General features: G+C 39.9%; 1 protein-coding gene across 16 annotated transcripts in view; it reads right to left on the bottom strand.

The window, feature by feature from the left end:
* KALRN (kalirin RhoGEF kinase) overlaps positions 1-19,577 on the bottom strand; it is a 505,663-nt gene that overhangs the window by 212,232 nt on the left and 273,854 nt on the right. For all 16 annotated transcript variants that reach the window (XR_007904562.1, XR_007904561.1, XR_007904560.1 and 13 more), the window contains one exon: positions 19,282-19,404. Coding sequence is in view for 13 of the 16 variants with exons in the window: in XM_051787529.1 (XP_051643489.1) it covers positions 19,282-19,404 (123 nt within the window). In the remaining 3 variants the exon portion in view is untranslated. The remainder of the gene's footprint in view (positions 1-19,281; positions 19,405-19,577) is intronic.

Below are 19,577 nucleotides of genomic sequence, written 5' to 3' on the forward strand. Positions count from 1 at the left end.
CCTAATATTGTATTAACCTGTGAGAGAACTGTCATGTGCAAACCTTGAGGTTTTCAGTGAGCTGCTAACTGGCATTACACACTTCTGCACCACTGCATGCACAAAACCAACTTCCACCTCAAATCTCTTAATAGTCTTTCTATACCAATCTTTGCATAATGACCTATTTCAATCATGAAATCTGCAAACACAAGGAACTGAAGCTGCACCCCTCAAGTTCCAGAGTGGAAATGCCTGTAATATATGCTTTTGAAGTTAATTTTAGATGAAATCAGGGGGCTTTCATATGCCTTCTGTTTCTTCCAAACAACAACAAAGAAACACAATTATGGAAAAGAAATAGACTATAAAAACCTATACAACAATCGCTATCACAATTCAGAATTGGAGGTGATTGGTGTCTTATCCCACAGGAATATTTACTAACAGGATTCCCTATAACTTTATCTCATTAATTGTTAACAGTTTGATATTCTATAGCAAGTTGAAAAAAAAGGTTTATGAAAACACTGATGTGACATTTTCCTGTTATATTTATCATGCTTTCCTTTGCATTTCAGACCAACAAGTATCAAAATGTCAGGATTCATCTCTGATCTAGGCAGTAGATCTCAGCCGAGATTCCACAGTGTCTCCAAGTTAATGCACATGAAACCATCTTTGCATTGGAAATGCACTATCCTAATACAACTCTTTCAGCAAACTGCTTCCTAAGAGATTTCCTTAAAGTTGAAACTAACATTATTTTGTCCACAGTCGTTGTGCCAGAGAAGTGTTTCCACAACTGTTCTCTTCAAATCTTTTTTAGCCCAGAGTAGGAGTTGCACTAACTCTCAGCATCAGAGAGCATTGCCTGCATGCAGTGTGTGCTTGGCCTCAATTGTTACACAAAAAATAGCATTGCATTTCTCAGTACAAGCCAACCAAAGGGCCCTAATTCTGGTTTGAAAGTATTTGTCATTTTTTCCCTAACTAAAAAAAAAAAAATAATGAAATGAGAAGATACTGGATAAGGCATCAGTTAATTATTGGACTGATACGGGGTTTAAGCAGAACACAGTTATTTTGCCTTTATTATTTATGATATAATATAATAATATGACTAATATGACTAATATCTTAGTGAGTTAGAAACAAATTAGAATGGAATGCGATAGTTCAGCTGGAAGGGACCTGCAATGATCATCTGGTCCAGCAGCCTGACTCCTTCAGGGCTGACCAAGATTTAAAGCCTGTCGTTAAGGGCATTGTCCAAATGCCTCTTAAACACTGACAGGCTCGGGGCATTGACCAACCGTCTAGGGAGTCTGTTACATGGTTTGACCACCCTCTCACTACAGAAATACTTCCTAATGTCCAGTCTGAACTTCCCCTGGAACAGCTTCAAACTATTCCCATGTGTGCTATCACTGGATCCCTGGCAGAAGGGATCAGCAGCTCCCTCTCCACTTCCCCTGCACAGGAAGCTCCAGAAAGCAATGAGGTCACTGCTCAGCCTCCTTTTCTCCAAACCAGACAAACCCAGAGTTCCCATCACACAAGACATTCCTTACAGCCCTTTCACCAGCTTGGTTGCCTTCCTCTGGACGCCTTCAAGTGCCTTAACATCCTTTTCAAACTAAAAAAAGGAAAGTACCAACCATATATATATATATATATATATATATATATATATATTTGCGTTTTCACTGACCCTTCTACATATTTTTAAGACAACAATCAGTTTAGCACAGCATTTCAGTTTTGACCTGACTGCTTTTACAGAAAATTATTCCATGTAGTTTTTATATACTCCTAGGAACTACACTTGTAACTAGTTTATTTCTGTGTGTTTCTAGGCTGATTACACTGAAAATAGCTGTGTCAAATGCTAGACCAGGGCAGAGTTCATTCTCTTATCTGGGCAATTTTTTTCCAGAACAATCTCCCCTTGCACACTATTTTACAGCTGTTTATTACATTTGAGAGGTTTTCATAGTAACTGTCTCCAAGTTCTCCAATGTGTTGTGAACCATGCTCATCAGCCAGAAAAAGATGTTAATTGCAAACATCAGGAAAAACATGAGGTAAGGGGACAGGGCAGGTGATCAGATACATCATCACATTAAACACAAATACATCCCCCAGACTTCACTTCCCAAGTAGATGTTCAGATATGCGGAAGGGGAATGAGGCAGCACTAGTCTGCCTTATTCAGTATTGATCAGGTTCTGGGGCTGTGAAAGGCAGTTCCAGGCAAAGGTTCCTGGTATTGGTTCAGAGAGCTCTGTCACCTGTGTTTTACCATGTAAAGGCACGGAAGAAATGGCATCTCTAGAGACCACTAAGTACCGACTACAGAGAGAAAGATGACTAGCTTAGATCTGATCTTTCTTACTAAAGACTAGTGATGTGAATCCCATATTATGCCTGCAGACTGAGGCTTAGGGGACTTATTAGTCTTTCTCTGATGTGATATCTTCATGTTCTTTAGGCTCGTGACTCGACTCTCCAACACCACAGATGAAATCTCTGTATTAGACTCTTGCTGGGAAGATGGGATGTCGAGACAAAGTTCAAAGCCTGATCCACCTCTTGCTGAAAACAGTAAAAAGGATCTTACTGACTTCAGGGAGAACTGGGTCAGCCTCCTAGACATCTACTCAAGATCAAAGGAGGAGACAAAAAATGGCAAAGGGCTAAAAATAGAACTCTGGAGGCTTTGTACCCTTGTTCTGTGCATAAACAGAGCACAGCACTCCTCCCCAAAGAAATACAACATGATTCACATTGGCAAAATTATAATTATGGAGCTGATTCTGCATTTCTTCTCAAGCCTTATAAACTGTTATCTTTAATTATGAAGCTCACTTACTGCTATCAGATTCTTTGTTCAAGCTACTTTGTTAAAATTAAGTCCAGCTTTTTGTTGAGGTTAAGTGATCTCACAGTCAGGCTTTCGTGGAGAATTATATCTTTAGTAACTTGATATTCTAAAGCTAAAATAAGTGACCACAATGAAACATTTCTTTGATAAATAAATCTGGGATTTAAGGAAGCATCCATCTTTGTCAAAACTCCTCCCCCCTTAAGAAGGGCAAAGGCTAAGTGCATATGAAGATCTAATATAAGATGTGATTTTATTCTGTTTGAATTTCGTGTAATCAAATCAAGACCTATAGTCTTACTTGTGCTCTATTGCTCTAATTCAAAACAGACTTACCAGGAATTATAGTTACAGAAGTTAAAGGCAGAACATCTCTCAGAGGTCATGCAGCCACTTGCTGTATCAGTACATGACTGTTCCCTACTATATACTAGAATGGAAACTTCTTCAGACCTTTTAAAACATATTCAGGCTAATGAGATTTCCATCACCCCCTTTTTTGTCAGACTGTTTTTCCTTAAATATGGAAATTCATCTTAAGTTTTTCCTAGTCATATCAACCCAGTTCTCCTTGCACTCTCCTTCCTGAAGTTTGAGCTCTTCAAATACTACAGGTTATTATATGCATCTTTTGATGAACGTGTAAGAACATGCCTGTCTTTAAATTAATTAATCACATTTATTTAACTACTTTCAACAAATAAGGGTCTCAATTAGTGAGTGCAAGCAAATGTGAATGTGTGTCCAAGTATCAACCACTTGACAATTTCAATGAAATTACTACTAATATCAGAACTGCACCTATTTAAAAACACAGCCTAGGAACCAGAGTGCCTGGAATGTCACCTATGCTTCAGCAGACCAGCACTGCATAGAAAACCTCTCTCCCAGCTCCTGGAAAAGCTATCTTTGCAGCTGGTATATGGGGTTGAAAAGTCCTTACACCTCTCATCTCCCATTGTGGGACCATGCATCATTCACAATGCCTTAAATTATTTTTCTTTAGACATTTTCTGTATGGGTATCTATATTTACTGATCCATTGCTACTTTCCTCACTGATGTTTTTCAAGGAGATCTTATTGCAGCTTCTTGATACTTACAGGGGCTTGTATGAAAAATGGGAACAGACTTTTTTAGTAGGGCTTGTTGCAATAGGATAAGAGATAGTGGTTTTAAACTAAAAGAGAGTAAATTCAGACTAGAGATAAGAATAAGTTTTTTTTATGATGAGGGTGCTGAAACACTGGAGCAGGTTGCCCAGAGAGGTGGTAGATGCCCCATCCCTGGAAACAATCAAGGTCAGGCAGGATGGGACCATCCTGGTCTAACTGAAGATGTCCCTGCTCATTGCAGGGGGGTTGGACTAGATGACCTTTAAAGGTCCCTTCCAACCCAATCCAACCCAACCCAACCCTTTCTAGGATTCTATGATTTGAAGCTTAGCTCTATTCAAAAACATCCACAGATTTGGGGAACATGAATTTGTGTCTGACTTCAGATGGCTCAAAGGCCGTATATAAAATCATGGTGATATTAATGACTGTTTACACCTCCAGTAATTCCATTGTTTCACTGAATTATATAATATATATATTAAAATATATATATATATATAAGCATATGGGGTTTTTCAGTGTGAATTAGTTATAAAATATTCCCAGGAATGATTAACGTGGATACAACACAGAATCTTCACTGATCATTGACAAGAACCAGATATTTTTACATGTATTGTTATTTTTATTTATGATTTTCCCTCGGGGTTCACACACAAACCAAGATGAATTTATTATTTGAATTTAAAAGAGTGACAGTTACACATTACATCAAATGCTGAACCCCTAGATAAATTGACTCTAAGCTGCCTTAGACCTTTAAACCAATAAATAAGCAAGATTAGAATTACTAGCTGGAAATACATTAGCTAAAAGAATTCCTCTTTGTGCTATTTCATATTGAGTGCTTACTTTAGGTTAAAAAAAATGTTGGCTATGGTATATTTTATCCTCTCAACTGTTCATCTCAATCAGGAGTGCAGTCATACATCAAGTAGGGAATACTCCTATTACCACAATCTCGCAAATTAACTCCAGTCTGATCACAACCATTATTCAATAAAATGACAATGAAATATATAGTGAAATAATGTTTTAAATTACAATTAAAATCACACATAACATCCAATATCAGTAAGTATGCTAAGACACAGAGATGCACATGTCTGTCTACTTGCTACATATACACAAAGAACAAGCTACGTTTTTAGCTCACTGGGGTAAACTTAACTATCGCTCCTTAGAATACCATGAATGCAAGGACTTTAGTTTGAATGCCACGAGAGCTATTTTATTATTCTAAATCAGAATGTTCAAAAGCACATTTGGCAAAGACCAAACAGATTTCAAAGCTTTTTTTTTGCTTTTCCTTTTTTTATGTTGTAAGATTAATTTGTTTTTATTGCAAGCGGAAAGATGAGGCATTTTATTCTTTTTGTAGGTAAAAAGACTATACCCACCAAAGGTTTCACCTGCAGTCTGGCAAACTTCCCCTTTCCTCCCCCATTTATTTTAGTCAGTATATATGTGCAATCTCCTCTATTAAATAAACTACTAAGCGTTTGCTTAATATGAGATAAATAAATAGTTCTACGCTTTCCAGGGAAGCAATCTGCTTACTTTGTGTTATAAGGAGGGCATATCATTGCATCATTACACTGGACTCTGATACACATCCTTGAAGAAACTGCAGTTCACAGTTACCAGAACTTTTGCACCATGCACTTTTATTCTTTGTGAGATGTGATTTAAGAAGTTTTGATTTGTGAAGCGCCACATAGGAACTGGGAGAAGACTTCTTTGGCACAAGAATGAAGTTTTAGTCCTATAAAGACCATCTTCAATGTCTTTCCCGAGACCAAGAGATGTGACCAGCTGCGAAAGCAAATTAGATGTAGGCTCATTTTGTGCTTATAAGAACATTTTAATTTTTATTTTCTGCCACCCTACTGCTCTTCTGGGAGAAGCATATAAAACAGCATATTAAAAAAAAGATGATGAAATACTCCTGCTGCTGTTTCAATATTTGATGGTTCCTGAATTAGGAAAGATATCTGAAATTCATGATTATTGGCCAGGCTTTATCCTAGCATTTGATCCCTGGTAATATACACAAAAAGAGTCTGGCCCCTTCACTTTGAGAACATCCTTCCCCAGGAACAGAAATGTGCAAATGAACAACAACAAACAGAGCAGGACAATGAAGAAAACATAAGAGTAGTTCTGGTATGAAATGTGAAACCAAACTGGTCAGTGTTATGCAGCATAGTGAGTGTACCAGTAAAACAGTATTAGCACTGCCCAATGATTTGATAACTGTTTGAGACCTGCTCAAGTGACTGTCTGGTAACTGAACCTTTAACGCTCAGCAAAAATGAGGAAAGCATGTTCTTTTGTGGAAATGACAAGGGAGCACAAGCAGCCAGACTGTCAGGAGTGAAATGCACTTCCTTCTGAAAGCTTCTTAAATGATTAATATTACCAAAAAGACAGGTAGTTCACAGCAAAGCTTCACAACTTTTTTATGATAAGAGGAAAAGGGAAGGCAAGTGGAGAAATAAACATGCAGCAGCTCCAAGGTGAGCAGCAACCTAGGAGGGCATGATATTATTTTCTGTCCCAAAGGCTCAGTTCACATCTTTTCTGAGCCTTACAGACAAAAGTGCAATCATGACAGCTTTATCAAGTCCTGCTGGTATCCTGAATTGAAATAACTTCAGGCATTCTGGGTTTAATATCATCTCACAGTTTGGAGATTTCGAAGACACAGCAACAACACTATTAGAAGGCTTTGGACTGTCAGCAGCACTGGGAAAAGCCAGTACCAAGTACAACTGCCAGCACTGTTGCCTTGAGAACAGGAGCAGAAATAAACCTGTGAGAATGTGAATTCTGTAAACTGCCTGGTTTTGTTTCTGTTGTCTAGTTTTTTATTAAACCTACTTTAAATAAGACACCAAAGCATTTCCTCTCTCTGTTTCCCCCACAGCTACTACCCTGACACAGCTATGTTTTTATTTCCATTAATGTGAAGACAGTTATAACATCTTTACTGAAGCACAGTTTAAGTGACATGGGACTGTTTATGGAATGATATAATGTTTAATGGAAGAAAATTCAGCAAAACTTTGACCCAAATTCTCCAGAGCTTTCAGCTTGAGAATTGCTATACAGCTGAACATAGAGACAAGGCAGTCTGGAGCATAACATGGTGCTGTGTATACATCACGTAACAATCATTCTTTCTGTCTGGTAATATATGACAAAAATGCTACACAGGCTGCTGCAAAAAGGTAAGTGTAACACTAATGCACTACAGGACCTCCAGCTCTGCAGTAAACTATTTTGCCGTAAGCGAAAAGCCACCTCTGACAAGCAAACTGATTGTTGATAGAAAAAATACAGAGGAAGACATGCCACAGCCCTTTAACAGGGTCAGTGCAGTGCTGCTACCTGAGGAAGGATGGAGAGATTTAGTTAAATTTTTGCTGCTGCTCCTCTGAAATAGAGATAGCCCCCCTGACATGCTGCATTGCATCCACTCCCATGCACCAACCCAGGTGGGAGTGGTACAGGAGATGCTCTCAGGGAGGGCACCACATCTTGTGGTGCAGCTGAGCTGGTGCCATGTGCTAGCACTGTCTGTGTTCCCTCTAGACTCAGAGGCAAGCAGGGAGTCCCTTGGTGTTCTCCTGTATCCCTTCTATTTGTTCAGGTAAGTTTAAGTCATAGTAAAGAATCACTTATAAATCAATCACTTAAAAAATAAATTACTTTCCATCCAGAGTAAACCTCACACTCCAGTACACTGGCTGCTGGAGACAGACACACAATTAGAATAAAACACGAGCACTTTGGTTTTGTTCACAATTTGGATATTTCCATTTGGCATAAGGAGGTTTCTCAACATACCCTGCGAACAGGAATGGTAACACACCACCTGTGCACCACTGAAATAACCTCTACCTCCATCCCCCGACTCTCTGGACCTCAGGTAACCTGATGGAGAATGCCCTTCTGCTATCTACAAGAATAAAACAGTCTCCTCAGCTTCAATTAAAGTTGAAGTAACTTTTTACTTCATCTCCTTGTTCCAGCTTAGCATCGTTAGAAGCAGGTCAGCAAGACAGTCCCTTTGGATTCAGAATCGCTTCACTGTCAACATTAATTCATCTCTCCATTGTGGTTTACACATCGGAATTTGTTTCAAATGAGTAGAAATCGTTCTCTGAATCTTATTACATTTATAAACCAATTTTTCACCTTTGTTATTTCCCTGACATGTGAACTGTCTGTACAGCTTACCCGTCAAATTAGTCCTTCAGAGGTGCCACTAAAGCAAAATGGACTAAGGGCTTTTTCTTCCCTAAAATTTAAAAGGATTAAAATCTGTAACAGCTAGGGAGATGTACTGTGTACTTATAATGAGGAAAAATAGAAAGATGTTTCACTACCCTGGAAGTAATAGACCATTTTATTTATTTTACACCAGACTTATTCTTATACTTCAGAAAAGTTCCAGACAGGAACTAACATTTTTCATGTTGGCCAGAAAGCATTCATATGGGATGCATTTTAAAAATGTGTTCTACTGTGTGAATGAAATTCAATTCAGCTTATCCATAAGCACAACAAAGATTTAGAAAGATATTGTGTTTTTATTTCTGGCCCTTATTAGGGGGCCACACATGATCTGAGATAAATATATCTTAATAATGACTTACAGTGAGAGATCTGGTACAGAGGCATTCCCACCAGAAATCTTCATGGTAAAAAATGTATTGCTTTTTGGCAAGTAGTAGATCTCTAGGAATATTGCAGGCATATGAGATACTGCCTCTACAGTCAACATCTGCCACATTTTTTACTATAAAAAAAAATCCTGACAGCTTTCTGGTGTATTCTTTATTTAGTGTTACTGAATCCTTCCTTCTCCCTATCCAATCCCCCTTCCCCCAGAAATCCCAAATCAGCCCCCAAAGGATAAGACTGGCCATGATATGAGACAAAAGCAAAGATCAGAGAAATTCTGTTTGAGTTGTCTTTTGATCTCTCTCTGCCTGCTATCCCAGAGTTCCAGTTTTGTGCCAAACCCCAAACAGTAGGATTTAGGCACCTGCCCCAATCCTGGAGGCACATCCAGCAGGTCCAAGCAGCAAATAACACTCCTCTCAGCATTCACATCCCAAAATAATCTCCTCTTTTCATGTCCCTATGTTAACACACAAATCGGATTGTGCTCTGTGCTCTGAAATACCTGGGTTTTTTTTCCTGTCCCACATTTCCATGAGACTATAAAAAACCTGAATTTACAATGGTTAAATGACCCAGTGACCCAATTCCCCATCGCACTTGGGTGAGATGGCTGGTATTTCAGCGTGGCTGCACAGCCCTGGCTGTGCTGGGAGGCTGTTTCCCTCTCATTTGATTTTCAGTGCACGACAGAGGAGTGAAGCCGGAACAGCGCCCATCACTCGGTGTGCACTGAGGAACTGTGCTTTGGCACAGGTAAAACTATGAATCCCCTGGGAAAGGGCCTGGAACTGGGAGGAGAGAAAGGGCCTGGAACTGGCAGGAGCAGCTTTACACCTCGAGTCAGAAATGTTTATTGTTTTTCCAAAAAAGAATGACGTGAATGCATTCCTGGCTGGGCAGTATTTGTTTGAACCACTTTTGTGGTAGGAACAAACATGTACCTCTGCTTTTTGAAAGGTTTCAACTGGGCCCATTTTGAGTCTAAAACAAACCCCAGAAGACAACAAAAAGTAACACTGAAATTGCACCAGACCTCCCCCCCTTCCACTGCAGGTTTCCAGTCCTTCCTGCACTCAACTTTGGCATTTGGGCATTGACAAATCCAAGTTCTGGTTGTCAATATAAATCCTGGCCACAGGCAAAACAACCAGGAGTCGGTTGCCAAAAACCAGTGCTTTCAACCATCTCTCCCCTCAGAAACACCCTTCATTCCACCAAACTCTCAATGCACTCACTTCAGCTCTTGGGTTGACACATTTAATGTAAATGCTGCACTTTCCATTGCTGACAATAATGAGTCACAAACACCCTTTTACACTGTGCACTTCTGAACTGAGCCTTTACATTACTCCAGGGAGGTAAAAGCAGGTTTGGCTCTGCATTTGTTGCATGGCTGTGGATCTCACCAGTGTCATGAGGAGACACCTACACTGTGCAGAAAAAAACTGCATTGAGAAAACCTTATCCATTGGACAGAACAGTCTAATAAAAATGAGGGTTGCATGTTAATAGGAGACAGTGTCATTGTTTTGGAGCACATAGTGGTTTCTATTGTATTAGCTGCATACTAATACATGCAATCATGCTAAGAGTAATGTGTGCACATACTCACTGACAGCTCAGAAACACCTCCTGTCTCAGCTCCTGACTTCTGGCAAATTCTGCAATTTATTTTTCCCAAAAGTAGCTTCATTTGAAATGTAATGTCATGAGAAAGCCGATTTTGCCTGCTTTTCTCGTGCCAATCTTTTAATTTCTCTCCCTAGCTCAGCAAAGGATGAGAAAGACCCACACTTCTGCATGTGCTGGTGCTCTGAACCAGACACTAAACAAAGGTGCCTAAATGCCTCAGACCAGACCCCATTCCCATAGTGACACAAACCAGTGCTTCCTTGGGCTTGGTTATGCAAAACCAGACCTCACAGACCACAGTTATGGAGGGCAATATTAATGGCTGGATTACAAGCAATGAATCAACAAGTGAATTATTTATATAGTCCTTAGGGGTTTTGTCCCTATTCACACACATGTAATTCCAAAAGACCTCTACAAATCCGCTGATGTTACCGTATTTTTGTACAGGGGAAACTGAGATCAGAACTCTATCTCAAGGAAATAAATTTTAAAAATAGGTTTATATGCAATAAAATGCTGATTGAATACTCTCTATTTATATATAATCAGTATAAAAACATTGCAATAGTCTCATAATGCAAGTGTAGCTTTTAGACAAATCAAACACCTGCTGTGGGACTAAGGACATCCTTCATCTGGACAATTAGGGATTGGAAGAGAAGGGACAACCACACAGCCAAGCAGCTTCTCTGCAGTGCAGAGCCATGGAACTGGATTCTCCACTCTTCGGAACAAGTTAATTATAAGCAATTTATCTGAAATTGGAAGTGTGATTTTGTTCTAAGTCTTGTGCAGCAGAGTGATCAATCGGACCCAGTTAGTCTATTTCCAGAACATTTGCTCAGTGTTAATGAATACTTAAAACCTGACCTTGAAAATTATTTTGCTCTGTTACTGAATATAAATCTCTGATATTGGCTTAATCTACATGAAATTTCCTTTACTGGTGTCTGCAAAGCAGCATATTTTTTGTTTGCAGCAATGTCCTAATCCAGTTGCTGTGGCTCAGGTTGTGTTGTTCTCCTAAGGCCAGCACTGGCTGTCCCAGAGCAGCAGCACAGCCATGGCCAGCTCCTTCTACTGCCCTGTAACAGAATCAGAAAGCAAAAATGCTGCTATGTTTCACAGTGTCACTTTTCTCCCCTCAAGCCCCCTCACTATCAATAGCTACAAGAAATTGAAGAGTACCAGTCCACCATCATTACAAATGACATTTGGACATTGCTGCAATTAATCTTCCAGAATCAATAGGTACAGTTTGATAACCCACTGACCTGCCAATAAGAAGAGCACAAAGAAAAATGACCAGAGAGGTTCAAAAGCCTTTAGATGATGATGGTGTTCATCAACATAGACAGGACAGCCAGAACAGAAGAGCTCATGTAAGCAGGTATATTTCACAGAAATTATCAATTTTAAATACCATTCATTTCAGCTGTAGGTTTATTCAGTTGAGACATCAGTACCACATTGAATGTATGTTTAGTACATGGCCTATATAACACACAGTGTTATAATTTTCCAATGTTCTCTTTAAGAAGTTTGGGGCCTTGAAGAAACAAATTCCAGGATTTTTCTTCTTTAGGAAGCTTTGTCTGTCTTTTCTGATTCAAAAAGAAATTAATTCAAAAGTCTCTGAATTCCCCACACAATAGAAATTCTATTTTCCAGAACCTCTAGAATTAAAAATACATATTTCTTAAATAGCTTCATTGTCTCCCTGTCTGCCATGGGAACAGAATTATGCATTTATAGGCAAATTAAAGGAACATATTTTAAAGACACAAAAATAAACCTACCCAAATAAACCAGTGATAAGAAGCTAGCTCCTGGCAATTGTAAAAAATGCACAGTGTTGCCAAACCTTGAGATTTTATAGGGAGCATTTAGATTGTGAATCATGCTGCAGGAGGTTTAATGAAAAGATCCAGCTGTCAAGTGATTTTGGAAGAGAAGAAATAGGAAAGAAAATCACTTTGAGCTGGAGGAGAAATACACTAAAATTCAAACTCAGAGACACAGCATAATAGGCACAGCTCTTCATATGGTGACCAGGAAGATTTCTGTACTATTACAGAGCCTCTCTAAAAACAGGTCTCCCACTAGACCATGGAGTACCAATGGCTACCAACTCAATTCCATTGCTTCCAGAAGCTCAGCTAAGACATTGTTTCAGCAGCCCCTGCTAACAGTCTCCATGGGCACGCCTAGATTATGCAATGGAACACAGTCTTGATATCCATAGCATCTGAAGAGTATCACACTTCCTCAGGGAAAAAACATGACCTGCTTCTGACTTAGATCTGACAGTCAAGTCTCCATAGCACCACATCCAACACAGGCACTCTGCTCAGCCCTTCTCAGCCTTTCTGGTTCCTGGCTCAGGTTGAGAAGGACCAATTCAGTATCTCTGTCCTTGCAATGCAGATATGTCCCAAGTCACCCAGAGGCTTCAAGACTTCCTGCACAAAGTTACACTATTGCTTCCATGATAAACTATCTGGCTCTTCAGCACGCTTTTAGAAGGTTTTGGATCCAGGAGTCCCAAGATAACTTTCACAGACAACCCATGTATTGGCAGTTTCACTGATCTCTACTGCCTGTGACTGCCAGATGCATCCTGCTGCCAGCCAGGGGAAGAAACCAGGAATTCTGGAGCTCCTGTACCACGGTACAAAGGCCTGTGTAATCTGCTGCCAGTGTAGAATTGAATACATTTACATAAATGAAGTGAACAGGAAAAATGCAGATTATAGAGATTTGGCATTTCTGAAAGCACAGTTATTATTGCCAACTTTGAGTATATTTCTTACCAGGTTTAATTGTCTGCTTTTGCCCTGTTTTGGCCTAATATTTCATCCTACATAGGACTTCAGTCACTCAACCCAAAGGCAAAAATCCAGTATGCCCAGCAAGCCATTCCTTTCAACAACCAGGTAGGTCACAAAATTTTAAAAAGTGAAACAAAATAACAAAATAGTAATTAAAACAACCACCCAGGGATAATGCTTCCTACGTGCTTATTATCAACATGGGCTCCTAATTTATTCCTAGATGTTTTACATCAGTACTGAACTTCATGCCAAACTTTAGAACAATGACATCCAACAGAGCTGGGAATTTGTATGGGAAAGCACTAGGGTTTTATTCTGAAGGCCAAACAAGTAGCTGTTTGCAATTCAGCTTTGGCCTGACTACTCTATTACCACACTTAGTTTTAAAGCAGTTCAAGTAAAACTATGTGGGACTGAGAGATCACAGAATACCACTTGTACCTGCAGCATTTCTTACTGAATCCAATGGATATTTCACATGACAAACAATATAATCATATTTTTTCACCATACTTACACTTAAAAGTTCTTTTTTATCTGCAAGAGCTTTTTGAAAACTCTGAACTGACAGTATTTTAGGAACAGCACAATGGAGGAAGGGAATACGCCAGACAGGAACACTGGAGAACAAATTACTTCTTAGATGAAGAAAATCACCTGATCTTTGATTTCTTGTAGTTGATACAGGCCCTTGGCTTTCAGGTCTCTGTTGAAAGCCTTCCCTTGCAGGAAATACATTTACCTCCCCAAGACAAATATAAAAGGAAGAGCTGAATCTTAAAAGAACTATGTATATACATGTAAGCTTAACTTTGACAGTATGAAGCCAGTGTTCAGGTGCTTAATCATCATCTTCCAAAAGCTGTCTCAGAGGAAGGCAAGCATGGATACCCAAGAACAGGAAAACTGAATGGCTTCTCAAATGTCATACTGCAAAGTCCAGCATTTTTGATCACATTTTGTCTGGCTCTCCTTCTTTGTAGTATCTCAGGAACAGTCCACTGCATTGCATGTATACCTTGGCAAAATGGAGCCTGTCAAACTTGCAAAGTCGGGAATAAAGGATCCAAACCTGTACTTAAATCAAAACTCTTTTAGTTATGAGGCCTGAATCAAGAGCTGCCACACTGGACACACCCCATAAAATCTGATGGCCACACACCACCTCCAGTCACCCTTCTCACTGTGTTTGATAACAAGGGACAACCCCACACATTTTGGGCCAAGGCTGTTCAGAACACATGCTTTGTTGTGTGCTGGAGTTGTGATATTTTACCTTGTAAACATTGGTGATTTTGGAAAATACACACGCTGTTGCACGCAAACACACACACAGGTACTAGATACAAAATCAGTTCTAGCAGTGAGCTTAATGTGGCCCAAGAGCAGCTCTACAGATCCGAGAGCAGCTTATCCCATAAACACAGATGACAAACACTACCTTGCATTAAACCAGGGATCGCCCAGCATTATATTTAAAAAAAAAAAAAAATATTAAAGAGGGTTGTTTTTCTGAGTGACCTTGAACAATGTGGGCTTTGGCAGGGGTGGGAGAACACCACGGGACAGCGAGCGAGCCAGCTCCCACTTCTGCTTCATTTCACTCCGAGACAATGTTTGGTTAGTTTGGACGAGAAACACCGGCTGTGTTTACCATTAGAGCTAAAGGCTTTACAGCGCATTGCGACTGCCATCTGCAGGTTGAAATCCGCACTGGTGGGCGTTCGCCTGCCAAAATGTGGATAAACCTACACGATAGGAAATCTTAACAGCACATCTGATGGAAAAGCTCATAAAGGCAGAAAGACTAAAGAAATGTTCGTTTTGGATCATTCAAAGCACGAAACCACTCAGTCCTATGGCAGCAGAATGCGGGGGATTAACAGAGCAGTTTCCCAGCATCTTTCCTAATTCTGCACCAGCACAAAGGCAGCAATGCTCTTTGTGAGCAGAGGAGAATGCTGAGAAGGCCACCTTAACCTCTGGCTGCTGGGAATGGCAGAAAGGAAAATGATCTGTGGCCTCTCTCTTTATCTACAAAGACGGGCTTCCAACACGTGCAGCTCAGCTTGATAGTGCTGAAGTGTGGGGAGATTTTTCCAACTGGAAGGCATGATGTTTTCAGGGTAAGAGCCCTGAATAAGGAAAAGTTAAAGAGTCTAAAATGAAGTTATCTTTGGATTTACAACCATGAGTGGCTGGACTGTGGTTATCTGATTTGCACAAAATAATTTCAGCCAAGCAATGAGGCCGTCATTGGAACACTGCAGCTACATTCAGAGTGATATTCCTTTGGTCATATCTCGATAATGCCTGACTACTAAATTTCACTGCATGGTAGTAGGCACTGTGCTGTGCTGAGGTTGGTATTTTCAGGGTGGCAGCCTGTGAACAGTTTTAGCACTGCCTGAGAAACAGTTGCAGGTATATACAAGATAACAACCTCCCTCCCAGGAGCTCAGGCTTTTTAATCCAAATTCAAACATTTGCCATCTGTGCGTTCCATGTAGTGTATTTATGGTCAGAAAAATTGCCAGGGTTTTGTCTAAACAGCAGTTATGAGAGAAGGAGGCCCCAAATTATATTTCCTATTGCCCACAATACAGTGCTGTAAAATCACTGACATTTTCCAAGCACAGCTGTTTGCAGGAATGTGATCTATTTGGGCCATGCCTGACTGAATCATTACATCTAGATTTATCAATCTGTGGAGTTTCTAATCAGACATAGAGGGAGCACGTTCCACCTCTCAATCTAGTGCCTTGGCAGGTCAGTCAATCAGAGCATTTCTCCGCACAGCAATCCTGGATACACAATTCTGCTTTACATGCAGACAGGTAAAACCAGGAATGTTTTGCCCTTTGTCGACAATATCAAGAAAACTTATTAAAATTGCTTCTAGTCTGACCTTTGTAAATGCCTTCCTGAAACAGCAGGAGATAAGACCAAATATATCAGAGCTAAAGGAAAATATATTTTGGAAAATAGATTTATACTGTATGGCAGGCTAAGTGTTTTTATCAGAGAATTGCCAATAGCAAATACTATTGGTTATACTGTCAATCTCACCAGATCTGTCAGAATGATATTTTTTATTATTTACTTTTTTAAGGAAAAAACCTTGAACTCTTTTTATTGCCATTAATGTTATTAATTAACATCCTGATGAGAGGAATGGGCAAATTCGACAGTTTGTTTAGAATGTTAGCACACGTGCTTTATTATATGGCTGTACTGGGAATATGTCCTGCCAGTCATCCACCCATGGCAAAGACATTTGATAGCTTGAGAAAAATGGCAAATATTTAAACTTAACTTAGAATTAATTACTAACCAGTTCTAAGGAGTTAAGCATCAAGAAGGGAGTCAGGAAGAATAAAAACTGGTCATAATCAGAGCAGGGAGGAGATTTATTCCCCCAAATCGACCCCGCTAGAAGCTTCTGCAAGAGAACTCCAGGTGTGATAAATTTATGGCCTCCCCTCTTACCCTCACTATTACTCCTTCCAAAGCAAAGAGTATTGTATTCTCAAGTCCTTGACCTCAGATAAAGCCTGAGATTCCTTTCACTTCCCCTCACTGCATGTCCCCATGTCCATTTGCCAGCACCACATTCCAGTGTCACACTGCAGACAGGCCTCATAAATTAGCAGTGATATTCTCGTGAATGCACCAGAGGAAACTACTCCTGTCAAAGCTGTTGGGAAATAACCAGGTTCAACTTGCGTCAATTATTTCCAATTAGGAGGCACCATAAACTTCATTCTCAGAGTGCAGGGCTGATCATGACTGTTCTAAGCTGTCCAGGCAGAGCAATGAGATGCTCATTGATGCTACCACATAGGATGTAAAGGAATCAGATTCAGAGGAGCCCAAGAGGTTTCATAACCAAGCAAACTACATTTTTCTCTTTCCTCTCCATTCCCCTCACTTAAACACATGTGGTGAGCCAGTGAACAAGATTCATTTGCTCTGAATTTGGCCTCGTGAAATGAAAGGAAATGTGTCTAAAGTTATTCACAGGCAGACATGCTAAAATAATAGGGAAGAAGGACTAACAGATGGGTTAGAAAAGTCTTTAGTGAACTAATTATATTCTGCCTTAGTACCTACACATGCAAGCTGCACATCTGTAAGGTTCCTCGATCCTGATGAGGGGATGTATCTCCTAATTACATCAGCCAGCAAAGCAAGCCTTAAATGAGCTGTTGTTTCCATGTGCAGACAGTTACATGGCTTGCTCTCATCTCTATTGTCAAGACCACGTTATTTTTCTGTCTTTTCTCACCTGTTCTTAATTTTTTCCTACATCTCCAGTGAAATAGTCTCAGAGAGGAGGTAAAAAAGAAAAAAAAAAAAAGCTAATCTGATCCAGAAATGAGAGATGGAACTAGAGTTATGAAGCTAATGTATCAGAGGAGGGATATTTAGAAAATAATAATGCCAGTAAGGATATGAAATCACTTAGTTTCAGCTCCTGTATATTGTATGATCTTCATTTTCATTTGCTAGCCCAGGATGGTATCCAGTAACAGCTGACTCAAGTATATATTCTGAAAAAGCATCTAATGCTGATTTCAGGAGGAAACCTCACACTGGATGAGGCCTTGTAGAGCCACGATTTGCAACCTCCAGCCTCAGGTCCATTTTAATAAATTTGCAGATTTAAATTTTCAAAGTTTCAAGCCTGTTACCAGAAGGCTTAAATCCACAGGTGGTCCCATGACATTTTAGAAACCCATCAATCTAGAACTGCTGCTCTCAGGCTGTGTGATTTGTCAATGGTATGTAAAGATTTCCCATCACGGCTGAAAGGTAACACCAAAGTTCATTAGCAAGCCATGCAATTGGATACTCCATCAACAGCTGAAAATCTAATTTAAAGAAGAATATTGGTAATCTGAATTTCCAACCACATAGATAAGAAAAGACATCTAAGGGATTGGTGAATGAGAACATGCTAGCAGAATTAAATATGTTTAATACGGTTAAGAGGCACATCAGAGAAGACATGCCAACATTCTACAGATATTCATTTCAGGCTTATTAATTCATCCCTTTTCCTGGCATTTGTCTCCTTAAGAGAGATAAATAAGACCAAAGGGATATAAACAAGGGAATAATAAAAAACAAAAGAGTGAGAAAAATATAAATTGAATATGAGGGAGAGGAGAAAAAATAAACATCTAGTCAGTAGCTGCCATCAGGCAGTGAAATATTTTCCCTGACGAAACAGTGAAAGAGGTATGTCCCTGTTACTGGAAATATCTTTAACTAAACTAGGCCATCACATGGGAATGGTTCTGCAGAAAACCAAAACTAAAGTCTAGTAAATTTTTGTCTTAAGATGCAGTGAAACATTGCAGCAACAACTTGCCTCGGGTGCACCAGCAAGACAAAGCATTTGATCCATTCTGCTTTACACAAATCAATCAGGATTTTAATGGATTTACAGATTATCAATTACAGATAGAGGATGCTTCAAATCTAAGCCAAAATGTTGTAACATGATCTGACAGCCAGAGCTGAGACTGGATAATTTCTGGCCATGGATACTTAGAGAAAAATAAGACAGACAAATGGACAGAAAGAAGGAAGGAAGGAAGGAAGGAAGGAAGGAAGGTAGGTCTACCTGTAACAGTTGCCTCTAATTCCAAAAGAAGCAAAAATTCCTTTCCACTGTACTCTCAGAAGGAGTGGAAGGTAGTTGCCCTCACTGCAAACACACTCTAGTGTTTCCCCTGCTTCTTGGCTAACTGCCTCCCACCCTATTCTCAAGGCCCTCAGTCTCCACTGCAGGAGTTACAATTGATTTTTTTATCACTGTCTCTCATAAACCATTCTCCTCTATGTCCCAACAGTTTGTGATGCTTTCCTGTAAACTGCTTGCAATTTCTCATGGGCTTTGAGACCTTTCATCGACCCAGTGTGGTGATTTTCTGATTGTAATTCCTGCCGCTGCCATGCTCTGCAGCGTGCATGCTGACTTCCAAACCTCGGAGACAGGATCCTGCTCAGCTCCAAATGTTTGAAGTGGGCAGCGTGACCCAACACAGCAATAGCTTTTTCTCAGTATACAGAAGGAGTAACAAAAATCACTTCAGACAGCAAAAGTCTCCAATTTAGACTCTTACCTGTGCTACCTCTTCAAAATCATCATGTCTTTTCTGCAGCGCACGTGCTCTGTGCAGGGACTTCCCCACGCCTGTGTGTTTGCTCAGAAAGGCTTCCCCGTGATTTTCAATCCAGTCCAGTACCTGCCAAAAAAGAACATCCAGTTACTTCTCCTGTAGCAGCAGCACAGAGAAACCCTGTGAGGGTGAGGATGAAACAGCTGCAGAGGAATGCTTTCTACTTGCTATGGCTGAACACATGCAGATCTGTCAAAGTCCGTTCCACTACACAGAAGATAAATGTTTATAGATGCTAC

Source organism: Manacus candei, unplaced genomic scaffold (assembly GCF_025592945.1).
Source record: "Manacus candei isolate 608988 ecotype Guabito, Panama unplaced genomic scaffold, ASM2559294v1 h1tg000023l, whole genome shotgun sequence".
Classification (NCBI taxonomy): domain Eukaryota; kingdom Metazoa; phylum Chordata; class Aves; order Passeriformes; family Pipridae; genus Manacus; species Manacus candei.